The 19,289-nt window shown below is 42.9% G+C and overlaps 1 protein-coding gene across 5 annotated transcripts in view; it reads right to left on the reverse strand.

Annotated features, from left to right (window-relative positions):
- Nucleotides 1-19,289, reverse strand: part of ELOVL7 (ELOVL fatty acid elongase 7) — a 103,360-nt gene that overhangs the window by 31,799 nt on the left and 52,272 nt on the right. For all 5 annotated transcript variants that reach the window (XM_051853762.2, XM_051853763.2, XM_051853764.2 and 2 more), the window contains one exon: nucleotides 1,517-1,617. In XM_051853762.2, coding sequence (XP_051709722.1) covers nucleotides 1,517-1,580 — 64 coding nt within the window. In that variant the 5' untranslated portion in view covers nucleotides 1,581-1,617. The remainder of the gene's footprint in view (nucleotides 1-1,516; nucleotides 1,618-19,289) is intronic.

The raw sequence follows: 19,289 nt of genomic DNA on the forward strand, positions 1-19,289 counted from the left end.
TTCTTCTCCCTCTCCCTCTCTCCCTCTGTCACTCTGAGCTTCAAATAAATTAACTTTTTCTAAAAGATAAAGTGGTGATGAAGATAAGTATGTGTAATTTAACCACAAAACTTCAAAAGTGAAATAGTAGAATACTAATCATTATCAGAAGACATAAATTCTAATCTTTTTTGATATTTATAAACCCTGACCTTGGGAATGTCATACCTCCAGGTCTTAGTTTCTTCAACTTTGAAATTAGCCAATAACTTCAAGATATCTAAAGTTCACTGCAGCTTTGAGTCTTTGTGTGTTTTAAAAATTTTAACCATCGTTCTATTTCTAAAACTTTAAAATTATAAAAGAAACACATATTTGATGTGATTTTTAAAAACAGATAGACATAGATAAGTAAATAAAATTGACACATAGTTCTACTACCCAGAGATAGCTGCTAACCCTCATGTGGTATTTTAAAACACCCTTCAGGGTGGGTGTCTGGCACAGTCGTTGAGTGCATCCCATATTGGAGTGTCTGGTTTGGCCTCCAGCTATTCCACTTCTGATAAAGGTTTCTGATAATGCACACCCTGGGAAGCAACAGGAGATGGCTTGAGTATTTCGGTCCCTGACACCCACATGAGAGGCCCAGAGGGAGTTCTAGCCTTGTGGCTTCAGTCTGGCCCAGCCCTGGCTGTTGCAGGCATTTGGAGAGTGAACAAACTCATGGAAGACCTCTGTCTTTAAAGTGAAAATAAATAAGTAAACATTTTAAAACTTGCCTTCATTTAAATATTTGCAACTCCTTCTTATGACATTAAATGTTCTTGTAACATATTCATTTAAAAAATGGCGAAAGTCTCAAAATCACTCAGAAGCGTCCCAAGCCAATGCTCTCTGGCTCTTTCTGATATACCTCTGAGAGCTGAGACTCTTCCATTCGAGATTCACCGCAGACAGAGCCACAGTAACAGGTGGAGTCATCTTCACCTGAAATGCTTGGGCCATCGAGTGTTCCAGATTTCAGAGTCGTCATATTGGAGAACATCAGCAGATTTCACTGGTTGAACATTTTTCATCGGAATATCGAAATGCCCTGAAATCTGAAACTTCCTGAGTACCAACAAAATGCACAAAGGCTTCAGATATTACATTTTGGATTTCAGTTATTTTCAGATTGGGGCTACTCCACCTGTAACTGATCTCCCTTAGAAGCATTACGGAAGAATCAAGCCAAAAAACACTATCCATCCAAAATCAATTTAATGGCTACTTGGTTAGAATGTACCATCATGAATTAACCAGCCCCCTTTACTGGATATTTAGGCTATTTTCACTCTGGTAAACATTGCAATGAACATCTGTGTAGCTTCATCTTTGTACAGAGTCACAAAACCTTGACATTTTCTCTTCATTAGTAATAAAGGAGTGTTAAGTTGCACAGTCTCTCATTAGGTTCCAGTGAAATTCTACTTAATATGGAAACCTGACATACTGAAGAAAGGATGAGCCTTAGTTAGGAGATCCGGCTACTCACCAGCATCTTTGAGCCAATTATCGTAAAGACGCACAGTCCTTGACGTGAGATCGCTGAAGGCCATTTTCCACAAGATTTACTGGCTCTTTTAATGGATTCTTCTATAAAACAAAACAGAAGTGAGTTTATGATCTATCAAAGCAAATAAGACAAGCTTTTAGTATACAATATTTAAAATGCTAAAAATTTAATAGGAATAACTGGCAAAACAACAAACTTCTATGAGGATAAATGCATTAGTGGACCCTATGAAACCCTGATGCAGCTGCAAACACTTCAGATTTTCCATCCTAGGGACACCGCTCGGTTCACTGAAAAATGCTGACATTCTCTGTACAAGACACAAAGGGATCCATGATGTCAAGGATGTTCATAGGAGCATCTTCCTTCCGTGGAGACAACACAGATCAGGAATGAGCTGTAGCTACTGTGGCAACACTCAAGTCAAGACTTGGGAGAAGAAAACTGAAAAGATACACAAACTTCCAGCGAAGGCACACGGATCAGGTTTGCTGAGGTCTTCTATGTGAAAGAATTGTAATATAACTGAAGTAGAGGCAGGAAGAGGGAAGGAGTATCTGTAAGTGCCAAGGAAAAGCTGCTTAGTTTATCTGGACAGACAAGGATAACTAGAAAAAAAAAGTCTTCTGACTAAGAAAACTCATGAGGAGGGACTGGCCTTATTTTATATTAAATGACCTCAACAATAAAGATAGTGTATTGGTGACATAAGAGATAAGCTATTGGAGGCCGGCGCTGCGGCCCACTAGGGTAACCCTCCGCCTTGCGGCGCCGGCACACCAAGTTCTAGTCCTGGTCGGGGCTCCGGATTCTGTCCCGGTTGCCCCTCTTCCAGGCCAGCTCTCTGCTGTGGCCAGGGAGTGCAGTGGAGGATGGCCCAAGTGCTTGGGCCCTGCACCCCATGGGAGACCAGGAGAAGCACCTGGCTCCTGGCTTCAGATCAGCGCGATGCACCGGCCACAGCGGCCATTGGAGGGTGAACTAACGGCAAAAGGAAGACCTTTCTCTCTGTCTCTCTCTCTCTCACTGTCCACTCTGCCTGTCAAAAAAAAAAAAGAGAGAGAGAGAGAGAGAGAAGCTATTGGAAGAGAACAGAACATCTAGAAACATACTAAATGCATTTAGGAATTGAGAACTCCATTTCAGTAATTCTAAGATGTACACTTTCCCACATTTTAACATCTCTGAAATCAGAGTATACCTTACAAATAGATGATGTCATAAATTAATGGTATATTTGACTCAAAGCCATAAGGTGGGAAGATGAGTAAGTTCTACGTGTCTGGCAAGGATGTGGAGAAAGGTTGGTGGGATGTAAATTAGTACCGTCACTATGGAAAACAGCATGAGATTCCTTTATAAACTAGAAATAGAACTGTCATATGATCTAGCAATCCCACTACTAGGTACATATCCAAAAGACATGAAAGGAATCACTGTCATCAAAGAGATTCCTGCATTATCAAGTTCATTGCAACACTGTTCATAATAGCCAAGATATGAAATCAACCAAGGTGTCCATCATCAGATAATAGATTAAAAATGTAGCATAGAGGCCGGAGCTGTGGCTCACTAGGCTAATCCTCTGCCTTGCGGCGCCGGCACACCAGGTTCTAGTCCCGGTCGGGGCGCCAGATTCTGTCCCGGTTGCCCCTCTTCCAGGCCAGCTCTCTGCTGTGGCCAGGGAGTGCAGTGGAGGATGGCCCAAGTGCTTGGGCCCTGCACCCCATGGGAGACCAGGATAAGTACCTGGCTCCTGCCATCGGATCAGTGTAGCACGCCGGCCGCAGCGGCCATTGGAGGGTAAACCAACGGCAAAGGAAGAACTTTATCTCTCTCTCTCTCTCTCACTGTCCACTCTGCCTGTCCAGAAAAAAATGTAGCATAGATACATGATGGAATATGATTCAGCCACAAAAAAAGAATGAAATCCTGTCATTTGCAGCAAAACGGAGGGAACTGAAGGACTTGTCAAGGGAAATAAGCCAGACACAGAAAGACAAGGATGGTATGTTCTCCCTCCTTTGGGAAAGCTAAAATAACTGAATCTGAACACAAAATAGTGAGTACTAGAGGCTAGGAGGGGTAGGAGTGGGTGCAGGGAGTTTGGATCACAGCCACGAACAGAGTCAGGTGGAAGGAGTAAGTTCCTAGAGTCACAGCAAAGTAGGGTGATTACAGTTCACAGTCATCTGGCATATAGTCTAGGAACTAACAGAAGAAAGGAACTCCAACTCTGCAGTCATAAAGTAATGTCAAAAAGGGAGAAATGCTGATTACCCAGATTTGATTTTATATATCAGATATGTATATATTTATACATCATATTTATGTATTGAAGTGGCACACTGCAGTCCATAAATACATACAATTATTGTTAGTTCAAACATTTTTTAAAAATTACTTAATTTCAAAAAAATAAGAAACAAGTACATCAATTTTTAATAAAAAAAGAGAAAACAAAAACAAGTTATAGAGACGCATGGTAGTGATGACTGCACAATGATGTAAACAGTACTTAATGCCACTGACCTTTACACAAAAATGGTTAACATGGTAAACTTCATATTATGTATATTTACTTTATATACTTTATAAAACTTTAAAAAATACTCTAGATTTGCTATAGGAAAATTCAGGTTTTTTTCTAATATTTGTCTAAAATAAAATTATTTTATTTATTTAAATAAAATAAATACATACACATTTATCATAAGGTATAAGAAGAATGAATACATATGTTATATTGCAAAGGTAGTATTTCAAATCAGTGATTATCAGAGGTCACTCAATAAAAGATGTGGTAAAACTGAATTGTCATCCGAAAGAAAAAGCTCAATCCAAACACTATATTACAAACCAAGATAAACTCCAAACAGACCAAAGATTTAAATAGGAAAAACAGAATCATGGACGCATCAGATGATGACTGGGAAAAGACTTTAATAACCTGGGGTTGGGGAAGGCCTTTTTAACTGTGACTTAAAAACCACAAGATGCAAGAGAAGGTAACACACTGCACCACGTGAAGGTCAGGAAGAAACGCAGAAGTTTTGCAAGAACAAAGAGCGGGAGAGGCACACAGAGCAAAGCGGAAGAGGCAGCCAACTGTGACCATTAGCAAGGGACAGGGAAGTCCAGCAGGGAGTCACCAGCTGCAGGGTGGTGACAGCCCCGCCAGGTGCCGGTACAGCAGGTGATTTCTCTCCGGGCTACAACTCCCGGGGATCAGAGGTCAGAGGCAGTCAGATGCAGGAAGGAAAAACTGCTGAGATAAGAAATTAATTTCTTAGGAAGAATTCCAAGACGGCTAAGGGAACTTCCACCTAGATACTAATCCCTGCATTTCCTGGTATTCCCCTCCCCATCCTCCCCATCCCTTTAGACTGGGGTAAAAATACAGCCTCAAAGACGTGGTGAGCGCTGGACAGAAAGATCTGGCTGCTGTAGGCGTTCCTTCCCAGAGATCCGGTAAGAGGGAGGCTGCCAAAAGGCAAGCAGAACCTTTAAGTGCATTAACACGTGAGCTGCAGGGGTGGAGAACCTTTTTTCTGCCCAAGACCATTTGGACATCAGGACCTCACACATGGGCCATAGAACATTATCAAGTTACAAAACAACCTGCTATAGATATATTGAATGTTGAGTCCTGCCTGCAGGTGCCATGGGAGGGCCAAATGGAATGATTTGTGGGGCGTGCAGACAGGACACTCCACATACCCGCAGATAAAGATTTCTGTAAGACAGGGTTTCACAACCTAGACAGCACTGGCATCTGACTACATAATTTTGTGTGTGTGTCTGTGTGTGTACATTTATTTATTTATTTATTTATTTATTTGAAAGGCAGGGTTACAGAGAGAAAGACAGAAAGAGATTTTTCATCCTGTGGTTCACTCCCCAAATGGTTGCGAAGGCTAGGGATGGGCCAGGCCGAAGCCGGGAATCAGGAACATCATCTGGGTCTCCCACGTGGGTGCAGGAGCCCAAACACCTGGGCCATCTTCTGCTGCTTTCCCAGGCACGTTAGCAGGAAGTTGGATTGGAAGTGGAGCAGTCAGGGACTGAACTGGCACCCACGTGGGATGCCAGCCTCCTAGGCAGCAGCTTAACCAGCTATGTCACAATGCCAGCCCCAAGGACCAAGTAATTCTTACTTGTAGAGAGCCAGCTTGAGCCTTGTAGGATATTTAAACCAAGCCTGTATTCTACTCACTAGATGCCAGGAACATATCCTCCTTGGTGGAACCAACCCAAAAGGTTTCCAGAAGTGACCAAATGTCCTCCAAGGGGCAAACCATCCCAGGTTGACAATCACTGGTTTAAAGTTCACTTCCAACACGTATTCGCCCAAATCACAGTAGTTTACTTCAGGGTAATCACTTTGGCAATTACACATTGATTTTAGTGATGCTGTTGTCCATAATAATTTTTGAAGTTACTCATTATAAATCAATTCCAAAGTTTTTCAGAATTTCATTTAGATGGCTTTAAGGGAGAAACATCGGATACTGCTTCTAAACAGCAAGTCCAAGGGTGAATGCTTGGTCCAGCAGTTCCCACATCGAAGCCTCTGGTTTGAGCCCTGGCTACCCTGCTTCTGATTCCAGCTTCTCGCTAACTCACAACCTGAGAGCCAGCCGATGATGGATCCAGTGTTTGCGTCCCTGGCACCCATGTGGGAGACCCAAATTGAGTTACAAATTCCCAGTTTGAACTGGCACAGCACTGGCTGTTGTAAGCATTTGAGGGAGTGAAGCAGTGGGCAGAAGATATCTATATCTCCGCCATTCAAATCTAATGGAAATAAGTAAATAAAAATCGGGCCAGCACTGTGGCACAGCAGGTTTAAGTCGCTGCTGTGACACCAGCATCCCATATTAGTGTCAGTTTGAGTCCTGGCTATTCTGTTTATAATCCAGCTCCCTGCCTGGGAAAGCAGCAGATGATGGTCCAAGTACTTGGGCTCCTGCCACCCACGTGGGAAAACTGGATGGAGTTCCAGGCTCCATCAGCCTGGCTCAGCCCCAGTAGCTACTGCCATTTGGGGAGTAAACTGGGGATGGAAGATCAACTTCTCTCTCTTTCATTCTTTCTCTCTCTCTCTCTGTTCTCTTCCTTTTGAATAAGTGAATCTTTAAAAAAAATTTTAAATGACCTTCATAATTAATCAAAAGTTAAAAATGGTTTTGAAGGTACACAGAGCAAGCAGGGTGCCCCGTGAACTAGCAGGGTGGCAGTAGGGAGAGTGAAGTCACTTGTTCTTACCATCTTCAGCTCAGGGTTTATGCGACGAGGACAATTCCAAAGGAACAAATCCACAAATGTATATGGCTATGACACTATTAGTGGAATAAATATATAATAGCCCAAGGTGACTCTTTTTGAGAAATATACTCATTTAGATGTATATATTTCAGCAAGACAGATTTTTATAGAAAGCTGTTATTTAATAAATATAAATTTCATAAGTACAACTTTTGGATTAGAGAGGTTCTTCCCCCCATACTCGCTCTCCCACCCCCAAACCACCCCACCTCCTACTCCCTCTCCCATCCCGTTCTTCATTAAGATTCATTTTTAATTATCGTTATATACAGATCAACTCTATGCTAAGATTTCAACAGTTTGCACCCACACAGACACACAAAGTATAAAGTACTGTTTGAATACTAGTTTTACCATTAATTTGCATAGTACAACACATTAAGGACAGAGATCCTATCTGGGGAGCAAGTACACTGTGACTCCTATTGTTGATTCAACAATTGACACTCTTGTTTAGGTGTCAGTAATCACCCAAGGCTCTTGTCAAGAGCTGCCAAGGCTATGGAAGCCTCTTGAGTCCACAAACTCCAACCTTATTTAGACAAGGCCATAATCAAAGTGTAAGTTCTCTCCTCCCTTCAGAGAAAAGTACCTCCTTCTTTGATGGCCCCTTCTTTCCACAGAGATCTTTCCTGTAGGTCATTTTTGCCACAGTGTCAGCAAGACAGTTTAGATCCTCTTGTCTTTACCATCTCTCATCAAGAGAAAAACTGAGTCTGGAATGTGGAACAGCTTCAGTGAAAAACCATCTCAAACGACAAATTTTCTCATTTGTTAATTACTATACATATATGTATTGTGTATACCAGGACACACACACACACACACACACACACGTATACAAAGCAAAAATACACGTCCATTATACCCACAACACAGGATTTTGAATTTTGACATCTCATGTATATATTAACATATCTCTCCTTAGTATTTCCTTTTAAAAATTCATTTGAAAGACAGAGAGACATAGAGACTGATGAATAAATCTTCTATCCAGTGATTCACTCCTCAAATACAATAGCTAGGGCAGGGGTAAACCTGGAGCCAGGCCTGGAATTCAAACCAGGTCTCCAATGTGGGCAAGGACAAAGAACCCAGGCAATCCTGCTGTGTCCCAGAGCACAGAGTAGCAAGAAACTAGAATCAGGAGCAGAGCTGGGGTTTAAACCCAGGTACTCTGATACAGGATGTGGGTGTTCCAATCAGGGTCTTAACTGTTGCATGAAAAACCCACCCCTGGTGTTTGTCTTATCATTGCCTCTCTCCTTTTTGCCACTTCTGTTTATATAATAGCTAGGCTATACACATCACTATGGGAATAAGCAATAGCAGAAGGCAAAGGAACACAGTTTTATCCTAGCTTTTGGGTTAGCCATACATTTAGCCATACAGAAGAACTCAGGGCACAGACAGGTTTCTATTCCTCCTGGCAGAACAAAGCATCCTCAGGCTTGGGGCAGGGAGAGTCAGAGGAAAAGCAGTTAGTACAGATCCCAGAGAGAAGGACAATGAGCCCCCAAGAGACAACATGTATGGTGAAAGGAATAGACAGCAAGGGGCTCAGTCCCTTTGGCATGGGTACAAATGGGACAGGTGGCCAATGGGGCCTTAAGCAATCATAGAGAAGTGGTTTTTTGCTCCAGATGATGAAAGAGCAGTGAAAAGACCTCTGAACACCCTTGATAAGCATGGAAGTATTGCAGAAGAGCTGAAGAAAATGAAAGAGTACCAGAGGTAGAAACTAGGTACACGTCTTGAGACACCTGCTAGGACACGTGGCCAAGAAACATTTGATAGGACTATGGATATCTCAGGGGGTTGAATGTAGACAGAAAACATGGATGATTAAAAGACTCCACCTCCCAAATACCTTGATATATCAATAAGTTTCCTGAAATTTGCCGAAAGTGGATGGGAAGAGGAAAACATAAATTAGATTTAACTTATGTAAGTATCTACCATCTCAAAGAATAAAGGTTTGGAATAAAAATAAATCAATAAAGAAATAAAAACTATGCTATTAAATTAGAAGATGAACTTTAAGTCAAAATTATACAAGAGAATGCCATTATATAATGTGACTTTAAAAAGGTTGTGGAAAATGAAATTTTTTAAAAAAGATTTATTTTATTTATTTGAACAGCAGAGTTACAGAGAGGAAGAGGTAGAGGCAGAGAGAGAGAGATCTTTCATCCCCTGGTTCACTCCTCAAATGGCCTCTACAGCCAGGGCTGGGCTAGGCCGAAGCCAGGAGCCAGGAGTTTCATCCAGGTCTCCCATATGGGTGTAGGGGCCCAAGTACTGGAGCCATTTCTACTGCTTTCCTAGGCACATTAACAGAAAGCTAGATGGGAAATTAGCAGGGAGCTTCTGGGTCTCAAACCTGTACCTTTATGGGATGCTGGCAATGCAGACAGCAGCTTAACTCGCCGTGCCACAGTGCCGCTCACATGAAATGGAAATTAAACACTTTTACTTTGGTGCAAAAACATTTTGAAATTCATGTATAGTTTTTCATTATACACAAATTTCATGAACTTTCTGAATACCCTTCATATAATGACAAAGGAGTCAATTCATCAAGAGGATATGACAATTGTATATAGATATACACCCAATATTGGAAAGTCTAAATGTATGAAGCAAATACTATAGGGCTGAAGAGAAAAACAGACTGCAATGCAATAATAATGGAAGACTTCAGTACCCGACTTTGAACATTGCATACATTATCCAGATAGAAAATCAATAAGGAAACATTAGACTTGACATAAACTTCAGTTGACAGGGACCTAACAGTTACGCACAGAACATTCTATCCAAAAGCAGCGAGTACATAATTTCTCAAGTGCCTTCTCCAGAACAGATCCCACATTGTGCCAAAAAACAAGTCCTACCCATTGTAAGAAGACTGAACACCTTTTCAAACCACGTGCTGTGTAACCAGAAATCAACTCCAGCAGGGAAACAAGAATTCACAGGTATGTGGGAAGGAAACACATTCTCCTGAACAACGATGGTTTGAAGAAATCAAACGGGGCAATTTAAAAATACCTTGAGACAAATGAAAATGGACACACAACTTACTACCAAAACTACCAGAGTGCAGCAAAGGCAGTTGTAAAAGGGACTTTACTAGTGATAAATGCCTGTATTTTAAAAAGAAAGATCTCAAAGAACTAACCTAACTTTACACCCAGGGAACTAGAAAAAGAACAAGGACGTCTAAAGTCAGCAAAAAGAAGGAAATTAAAAAGGTCAGAGAAGAAATGAGTGAAATAGAGACTAGAAAAATATAAAAATATCAATGAAACTAAGAGTTGGTTTTTTGAAAAGTAAACAAAGTTGACAAATTCTTGCCCAGACTAAGAAAAAAGAATCAAATCAGAAATGAAAGCGGAGGGGCCGGTGCTGTGACGTAGTGGGTAAAGCCTCTGCCTGCAGTGCCAGTATTCTATTTGGGGCCTGGTTCTAGTCCCGGCTGCTCCACTTCTGACCTAGCTCTCTGCTATGGCCTGGTAAAGCAGTGGAATGTGGCCCAAGTCCTTGGGCCCCTGCACCCACGTGGAAGACCCAGAAGAAGCTCCTGGCTCCTGGCTTTAGGTAGGCACAGCTCTGGCTGTGTGTGGTCATTTGGGAAGTGAACCAGCAGATGGAAGACCTCTCCACTCACCCCCTGCCTCTGCCTTTGTAACTCCACCTTTCAAATAAATAAATAAATCTTAAAAAACAAATAAAGAAAGAAATGAAAGAGGAGACATTACAACTGTTGACACAGTTGTCTTCAAAGGACCACACAAACTATTATGAACAGTTACACATCAATAAATCCTAGGAAAAACTCAGTAAATTCCTGAAGCATACAACCCACCAAGACAACCTCCTTCGTCATGAAGAAATAGAAAATATGAGCACACTAATAATGAGTAGAGATTAAATCAGGCACAAGTGTTGTCACACAGTGGATTCAGATGCCACTTGCGATGCCTGCATCCCATATCAGATGCCTGGCTTGTGTCATGTCTGCCGTGCTTCCAATCCAACTTCCTGCTAACGCACCTGGGAGGCAGCATATGGTGGACCAAGTGTTTAGTTTCCCGCCAAAAACACATCCCTGCCATCCCCATGGGAGATCTGGATTGAGTTCCTGGCTCTCAGTTTCAGGCTAGCTCACTCTGGGCCATAGACACTTAGGGAGTGAACTAGAGTATGGGAGCTCTCTTTCTCTCTCTGCTTCTAAAATTAAAAAAAAAAAAAAAACAAAACAAAACAAAAAAAAAAAAAACAGAAAACTTCTCAAAGTCCAGGTCTTGATGGCCTCACTGCTTAATTCTACTAAATATTTAAAGAAGAAATATAATACCAATCCTGTGAAACTCTTTTTTTTTTATTTATTTTTATTTATTTGAAAGACAGTTACAGAGAGAGAGGTCTTCCATTTGTTGGTTCACTCCCCAGATGGCCACAACGGCCAGAGCTGCACTATCTGAAGCCAGGAGCTTCTTTTGGGTCTCCCATGTGGATGCAGGGGCCCAAGGACTTGGGCCACCTTCTACTGCTATCCCAGGCCATAGCAGAGAGCTGGATCAAAAGAAGAGCAAGCCGGGACTAGAACCAGCACCCATATGGGACTCCGGTGCTTCAGGCCAAGGCTTTAACCCGCTGCACCACAGCGCTGGCCCCTGTGAAACTCTTTAAAAAAAAAAAATAACTGAAGAGGAAGATATACTTCAAAACTCACTTTACAGAGTGGGTGTTTGGTGCAGGTGTTAAGTCAGTCCCTGGGGCCAGTGTGGTGGTGCAGTAGGTTAATTCTCTGCCTACAGTGCCGGCATCCCATATGGGCACTGGTTCAAGTCCTGGCTGCTCCACTTCTGATCCAGCTCTCTGCTGTGGCCCGGGAAAGCAGTGGAAGATGGCTCAAGCACTTGGGCCCCTGCACCCATGTGGGAGACTCCAAAGAAGCTCCTGGCTTCAGATCAGCCCAGCTATGGCCATTGCAGCCATTTGCAGAGTAAACCAGTGGATGGAAGACCTTTCTCTCTCTCTCTCTCCTCTTACTGTCTGCAACTCTAGCTCTCAAATGAATTTATTAAAAATGAGGTTTGTTTTTTTTTTTTAAGTCAGTCACTACTTGAAATGCTGACCTCCCAAATGGAAGTCCTGGCTACTCTCCTTCTGATCCAGCCTCCTGCTAATGTGTACCCTGGGAGTCAGCAAGAAACGGATCAAGTACTTGGGTCTGTGCCACCTACGTGGAAGATTCAGTTGCAGTTCCTCGTTCCTGGTTTTGGCCTGGCCCCGCCCCAACCATTGCAGGCATAGATGGCCTATGGATAGTGGATAGAACTTCTCTCTCTCTCTCTCTCTCTCTCTCTCTCTCTCTTGCTCTCTCTCTGCCTGCCTTTCAAGTAAAATGAAAATAAATAAATAATTTCTTCAAAATCCTATTTTATGAGGCCAGCAATACCTAAACCAAAGATCCCAGAAAAGAAAACTATAGGCTACTGTCCCTGATTGAACACAGATATAAACAACCCCAACAAAATACTAGCAAACCAAATTCAAAAGCACATTCCAACGGTCATTTAACATGATCAAGGGGGATTTATTCCTGAGACACAGCACGGTTCAACAAATATAAATCAACAAATGTGATATACACATGAACAGAAAAAAGACCAAAAACCATATACTCATCTCAGTATATGCCTTTGACAAAATTCAGCCTCCTTTCATGATTAAAGAAAAAAACCCTCAACAAGTTAGGTTCAGAAGAACTTTACTTCAATACAGTGCAGGCTATGGATTGAAAAGTTCACAGCTAACATCATCCTCCATGGTGACAAGTGAAGCTTTTCCTCCAAGACTAGGAACAAGATAAGGATGCCCACTTTGACTGCTTCTATTCAACATAGCACTAAGTCCTGCCCAGAGCAAGGAACAAAGAAATAAAAGGCATCCAGCTCAGAAAAGAAGAAGTTGTCTCTATTTGAAAAAACGTGACTTTGTATCTAAAAATCCCCAAAAATTCCAGTAGAAAACTATTAGAAATAATAAATGAAGTCAGTGAAGTTGAAGGATATAATACCAATATTCATAAATCAGTAGTGTTTCTATATACTATCTTTAATTATTTATTTATTTAAAAGATTTATTTATTGGCCGGCGCTGTGGCTCACTAGGCTAATCCTCCACCTAGCGGCGCCGGCACACCGGGTTCTGTCCCACTCTGGGTGCCGGATTCTGTCCCGGTTGCCCCTCTTCCAGGCCAGCTCTCTGCTGTGGCCCGGGAGTGCAGTGGAGGATGGCCCAAGTGCTTGGGCCCTGCACCCCATGGGAGACCAGGAGAAGCACCTGGCTCCTGCCTTCGGATCAGTGTGGTGCGCCGGGCACAGCACGCCAGCTGTGGCGGCCATTGGAGGGTGAACCAACGGCAAAAGGAAGACCTTTCTCTCTGTCTCTCTCTCACTGTCCACTCTGCCTGTCAAAAAAAAAAAAAAAAAGATTTATTTATTCATCTGAAAGGCAGAGTTACAGAGAGGCAGAGGCACAGAGAAAGAAAGAAGTCTTCCATCAGCTGGTTCACTCCCCAAATGGCTGCCACAGCCAGAGCCGTGCTGATCCAAAGCCAAGAGCCAGGAGCTACTTCGGGGTCTCCCATGCAGGTGCAGGGGCCCTAGGATTTGGGCCATCTTCCACTGCTTTCCCAGGCCATTGCAGAGAGCTGGATCGGAAGTGGAGCAGCCAAGACTTGAACCGGAGCCTACATGGGATGCTGGCACAGCAGGTGGTGGCTTTACCCATGATGCCACAGCACAAGCCCCTCTAAATGCTATTTTTAAAAATGCTTGTCTAGGCTGGCACCGCGGCTCACTAGGCTAATCCTCCACCTGTGGCGCTGGCACACCAGGTTCTAGTCCCGGTCGGGGCACCGGATTCTGTCCTGGTCGCTCCTCTTCCTGTCCAGCTCTCTGCTATGGACCGGGAGTGCAGTGGAGGATGGCCCAAGTCCTTGGGCCCTGCACCCACATGGGAGACCAGGAGAAGCACCTGGCTCCTGGCTTTGGATCAGCGCGGTGTGCCAGCCGCAGCATGCCGACCGCAGCAGTCATTGAGGGGGTGAACTAACAGAAAAGGAAGACCTTTCTCTCTGTCTCTCTCTCACTGTCCACTCTGCCTGTCAAAAAAATAAAATAAAAAATAAAAAATAAATGCTTTTCTATTTATTAACCACAAATGATAAAAAACAGAAATTAACAAAATCTCATTTATAATAAATACTTAAAGAACAAACTAAACTAAGAAATTAAAGACCTGTATACTGAAGTCTATAAAACATTGTTGAGAAAAATTTAAGATGATGTAAATAAAGATATTGCTTGTTCTTGCACTGGAAGAATTAATATTGTTAAAATGTTCAAATTACTCAAATCAACCTACACATACAATGTAACCCCTATCAAAATACCAAAGAAACGTTTCACAGAAATAGAAAAAACAATCACAAATGGTGTATGGAACCACAAAATCCCTGGAATAGTCAAAGCAAATCCGAGAGCCAAAGAACAAAGCTAGAGGGCTAGCGCTGTGGCGCAGTGGGCTAAGCCTCTTCCTGCAGCACTGCCATCACACATGGGCGCCAGTTCTAATCCCAGCTGCTTCTCTTCCGATCCTCAGATCTTCTTATGGCCTAGAAAAGCAGTGAAGGATGGCCCAGGTGCTTGGGCCCCTGCACCTGCGTGGGAGACTGGAAGAAGCTCCTGGCTCTTAGCTTAAGATCAGCTCAGCTCTGGCCCTTGCAGCCATTTGGGGAGTGAACTAGTGAATGGAAGACCTTTCTCTCTGTCTCTCCCTCTCTCTCTCTGTAACTCTACCTCTCAAATAAATGAATTAAATATTTAAAAAATAATAGAAAAGCTGGAGACATTGCTGTATCTAATTTCAAAATATACTATAAGGCAATAGTAATCAAAACAATGTGGTACAGGCTGGCGCTGCGTCATGGAAGGTTAAGCATCTGTCTTCAGTGCCAGCTTCCCATATCAGTGCTGATTTGAGTCCCGGCTGCTCTACTTCCAATCATGCTTCCTGCTAATGTGCCTGGGAAAGCAGTAGAAGATGGTCCATGTACTTGGGCCACTTCACCCATGTGGGAGACCTGGATGAGGCTTCCAGCTCCTGGCTTTATCCTGGCTCAGCCCTGGTTGTTGCGGCCACAAAGGGAGTGAACAAGCCAATGGAAGATGCCCCCCCACACACACCGCCGCCTTTGCCTCTCTGTAACTCCACCTTTCAAATAAATAAATAAATCTTTAAAAAATCCCAATATAGTGCTTGCATAAAACAAACACCAGTAGAACAGAATAATGAGCCCCAAAATAAACCCAGGCTTTTAATATCAACTGATTTTAAATAAAATTACAAAGAACACACAACAGGGAAAGGACATTCTTTTCAATAATGAGTTATTGGAGCAACTTCATATCCACATACAGTTAAATAAAATTAGACCATTATCTGACATTGGATACAAAAATAAACTCACGGGGCCAGCATGGTGGCACAGCAGGTTAAGTTGCCACCTGCAATACCAGCATCCCAGAAGAGGGCCGGTTTGAGTCCTGCCATTTCACTTCCCATCCCTGTTCCTGGAAAAGCAGCAGGTGATGGCCCAAGTACTTCAGTCAGGCGCAGCCCTGGCTGTTAGAACCATTTGGAGAGTGCCTCAGTGGATGGAAGAGCTTTCTCTCCCTCTCTCTCTGTAAGTCTGCCTTTCACAGAAATAAATATCTTTTAAAAATAAACTCAAAATTGATTAAAGATTTAAATGTAACATCTGGAAATGCAAAGCATAGGAGGAAAGCTCTACGACACTGGTCTGAGCAAGGATTTTATGGGTATCACACGAATGCACAGGCAATAAAAGCAAAAAAAATATTACGGGGTCAGTGCTGTGGCATTGAAGGTTAATCCTCTGCCTGGGGTGCAGGCATCCCATATGGGCACTGGTTCTAGTCTTGGCTGCTCCTCTTCCCATCTAGCTCTCTGCTATGGCCTAGGCAAGCAGTAGAAGATGGCCCAAGTGCTTAGGACCCTGCACCTGCTTGGAGACCCAGAAGGAAGCTCCTGGCTCCTGGCTCCTGGCTTCAGATCGGCAAAGTTTTGGTCATTGCAGCCATTTGGGGAGTGAATCAGCGGATGGAAGTTCTCTCTCTCTCTCTGTCTCTCTCCCTGTCTGTAACTCTACCTCTCAAGTAAATAAATAAATATTTTTTAAAAATTATATAGCTAAAAAGTTCTGTACAGCAAAGGAAAAAATCAACAGAATGAAGAGATAATCACAGAATGGGAGCAATATTTTTGCAAATTTCTTAAACCTAATAAGGGGTTAATATACTAAATATATATATATATATATGGAAGTCAAATAAAAGGGAATCCTTAAACACTGTTGGTTGCTATGTCAATTAGTATAGTCATCATGGGAAATAGTATGAAGTTTCCTCAAAAAATTAGTAATACAACTATCATACGATCCAGCAAATCCACTTCTGGGTTATATACAAAAGAGATGTATCAGTATGTTAAAGAGACAGCTACAGGGCCAGCTCCATGTTAATGTGCCTAGGAAAGCAGTGGAAGGTAGCCCAAGTGCTTGGGCCCCTGCACCCATGTGGGAGATCTGGAAGAAGCTCCTGGCTCCTGGCCTTGGCCTGGCCCAGTCCCAGCCACTGTGGCTATTTGGGGAGTGAACCAGAGATGGAAGATAGATCGATTGATCGATCTCTCTTTCTCTGTGTAACTCTGACTTTCAAATAAATAAATCTTAAAAAAAAAAAAAAGACAACTGCACACCGATGTTCACTGCAGCCTTACTTAAAACAGCTAAGATATGGGATCAATCTAAATGTCCATCAACAAAAGAATCAATAAAAAATTACAGAATATATACACAACAGAATACAATTTGCCATTAAAAATTTAAAAATCTTGTCATTTGCAACAACATGATTGATTTTAATAGAAAGGCAAAATAAATCAGGAAGATAAATAATCACATGACCTCGCTTATGCCTGGAATTTTTCAAATTCTGCTTCTCATGGAAGCAGAGAGTAGAACTGTTTTTGCCAGGGACTAGGGGTAGGGAAATGGCAGATGCTGGTCGAGGCAAACAGTTTCAGTCAGGATGGGTAAGGAAGAGAGCTATTGTTCAGCATGCTGATTCTAAGCAATCAACATTAGACTGTCTGGTTGAAAACTGCCAAGAGAGTACATTTCAAGTGTTCTCATGGCACATAAAAAAGATAAGTATGTGAAGAAATATGTACGAACAGCCTGGCATAGCCACTCCACAATGAATACATGCATCAAAACATCACATTGTAATATGTAAACATATACAATTTTTGTCAGTTATACCTCTATAAAACTGTGGAAAAATTATGTTCTCACCTAACTATTTTTGTCAAGTGATATTTCAAGCTAATTACCTTAGGTGTGGGATCAGGTGAATATACCTCTGTCTTCCATATCCCACATCTTGTCTGAGAAGACTCAGAGGCTGGGACTCTAAGTGGCTCCCAGGTCTGATTGAGAATCCCCCAAAGATTTGGATTCAGTCAATGTTTGAGGAAATTCTGATGACGGGCCAAGTTTAAGAACCTCATATAGGTCGGGTATTCTTTACCTAAAATGCTTGGGACCAGAAATGTTTTAGATTTCAGAGTTTTCATAATTTGGAATATCTGCACAGATTTTGCCAGTTGAACATAGCAAAGTCTGAAAATCAGAAATCCAAAATGTTCCCAAATCTGAAGCTCTGCATTTCAGATTTTTGGTTTTCAGGTAGGGATGCTCCACCTGTACTGTGTAACCATTCTCAGGACAACACCCGCAGCATAAGGAACAAACGCCAAATGCATGACTCAGAATTTGGTTAATGAAGGCCACCTGGAAATGGTACGGCATCTGGGTCAAGAAGGGCAGGAACAGGAGATATAAACTATTCTGGGAAAGATGCATCTAGTGAGTCAAAAGAACTGGCAAGAGACTTGAATCCTGGGAGCCGACCTTTGAGTCAGCACATAGACCCGGATGCAAGGAAATGAACTTCTCACTTACAAGTGAAATAAGCTTGAAGTTCTCAAGTGTCTATGAGAGAATTACTACTACATCTTAGCTCTTTGTAAATTACAGAAAATTAAAGCATAACCCTAGTTAGTTTTGATAGACAAAAGTGACTAAGACAAATAAAGATACTAAATGTCTAACTGCAAATGGGAATTTTACAATATCAGGGAAATTGCTTTTGTCTAAAAGTAACAGAACACTCAATTAAAATGGTTTAGGCCAGCGCCACGGCTCAATAGGCTAATCCTCCACCTGCGGCGCCTGCACCCCAGGTTCTAGTCCCAGTCGGGGCACCGGATTCTGTCCCGGTTGCCCCTCTTCCAGGCCAGCTCTCTGCTGTGGCCAGGGAGTGCAGTGGAGGATGGCCCAAGTGCTTGGGTCCTGCACCTGCACGGGAGACCAGGAGAAGCACCTGGCTCCTGGCTTCGGATCAGCACAGTGCGCCGGCCACAGCGCGCCGGCCGCAGCGGCCATTGGAGGGTGAACCAACGGTAAAGGAAGACCTTTCTCTCTGTCTCTCTCTCTTTCTCACTGTCCACTCTGCCTGTCAAAAAAAAAAAAAAATGTTTTAACTGGGTGCCTGGGATAGTATTTAAGGCACTATTTGAGTGGGCCCAGTGCTGTGGTGTAGTAGGCTAGTTCTCCACTTGCAGTTCCAGAATCCCATATGGGTGCCAGTTTGTGTCCCAACTGTTCCTCTTCTGATCCAGCTCTGTGCTATGGCCTGGGAAAGCAGTGGAAGATGGCGCAAATCCTTGGGCTCCTGCACCCATGTGGGAGACCCAGAAGAAGCTCCTGGCTCCTGGCTTTGGATCAGCCTAGGCTCCAGCAGTTGCATCCATTTGGGGAATGAACCAGTGGATTGAAGACCTCTCTCTGCCTCTCCCTCTGTCTGCAATTCTGCTGAAGGAAGGAAGGAAGGAAGGAAGAAAGGAAGGACGGACGGACAAGACGCAACTTGAGACATGTGCATCTCATCCTGGAGTACCTGGGTTCAAGTCTTGCCTCTGCTTCTATTCAACTTCATGCTAATGCACACCCTGTGGGGAGCATGTGGTGGCTCAAGTACCTGAGTCCCTATCACCCAGCAGGGGAACCCGGATGGATTCTGGGATCCTGCCTTCAGCCTGACTCAGCCCCAGCTGTTGCAGGCATTTGGGAAATGCACCAGCATATGGAACATTTCTCTCTAGTGCCCCCTCCCCACAATCGCATTTATTCAGAGTAGTGAAAAGGAATTTTCTTTTGGTCTCTTTAGGAACTTCAAAATCCTTCTTGTTCCTCTCCATA

Source organism: Oryctolagus cuniculus, chromosome 14 (genome assembly GCF_964237555.1).
Source record: "Oryctolagus cuniculus chromosome 14, mOryCun1.1, whole genome shotgun sequence".
Classification (NCBI taxonomy): Eukaryota; Metazoa; Chordata; class Mammalia; order Lagomorpha; family Leporidae; genus Oryctolagus; species Oryctolagus cuniculus.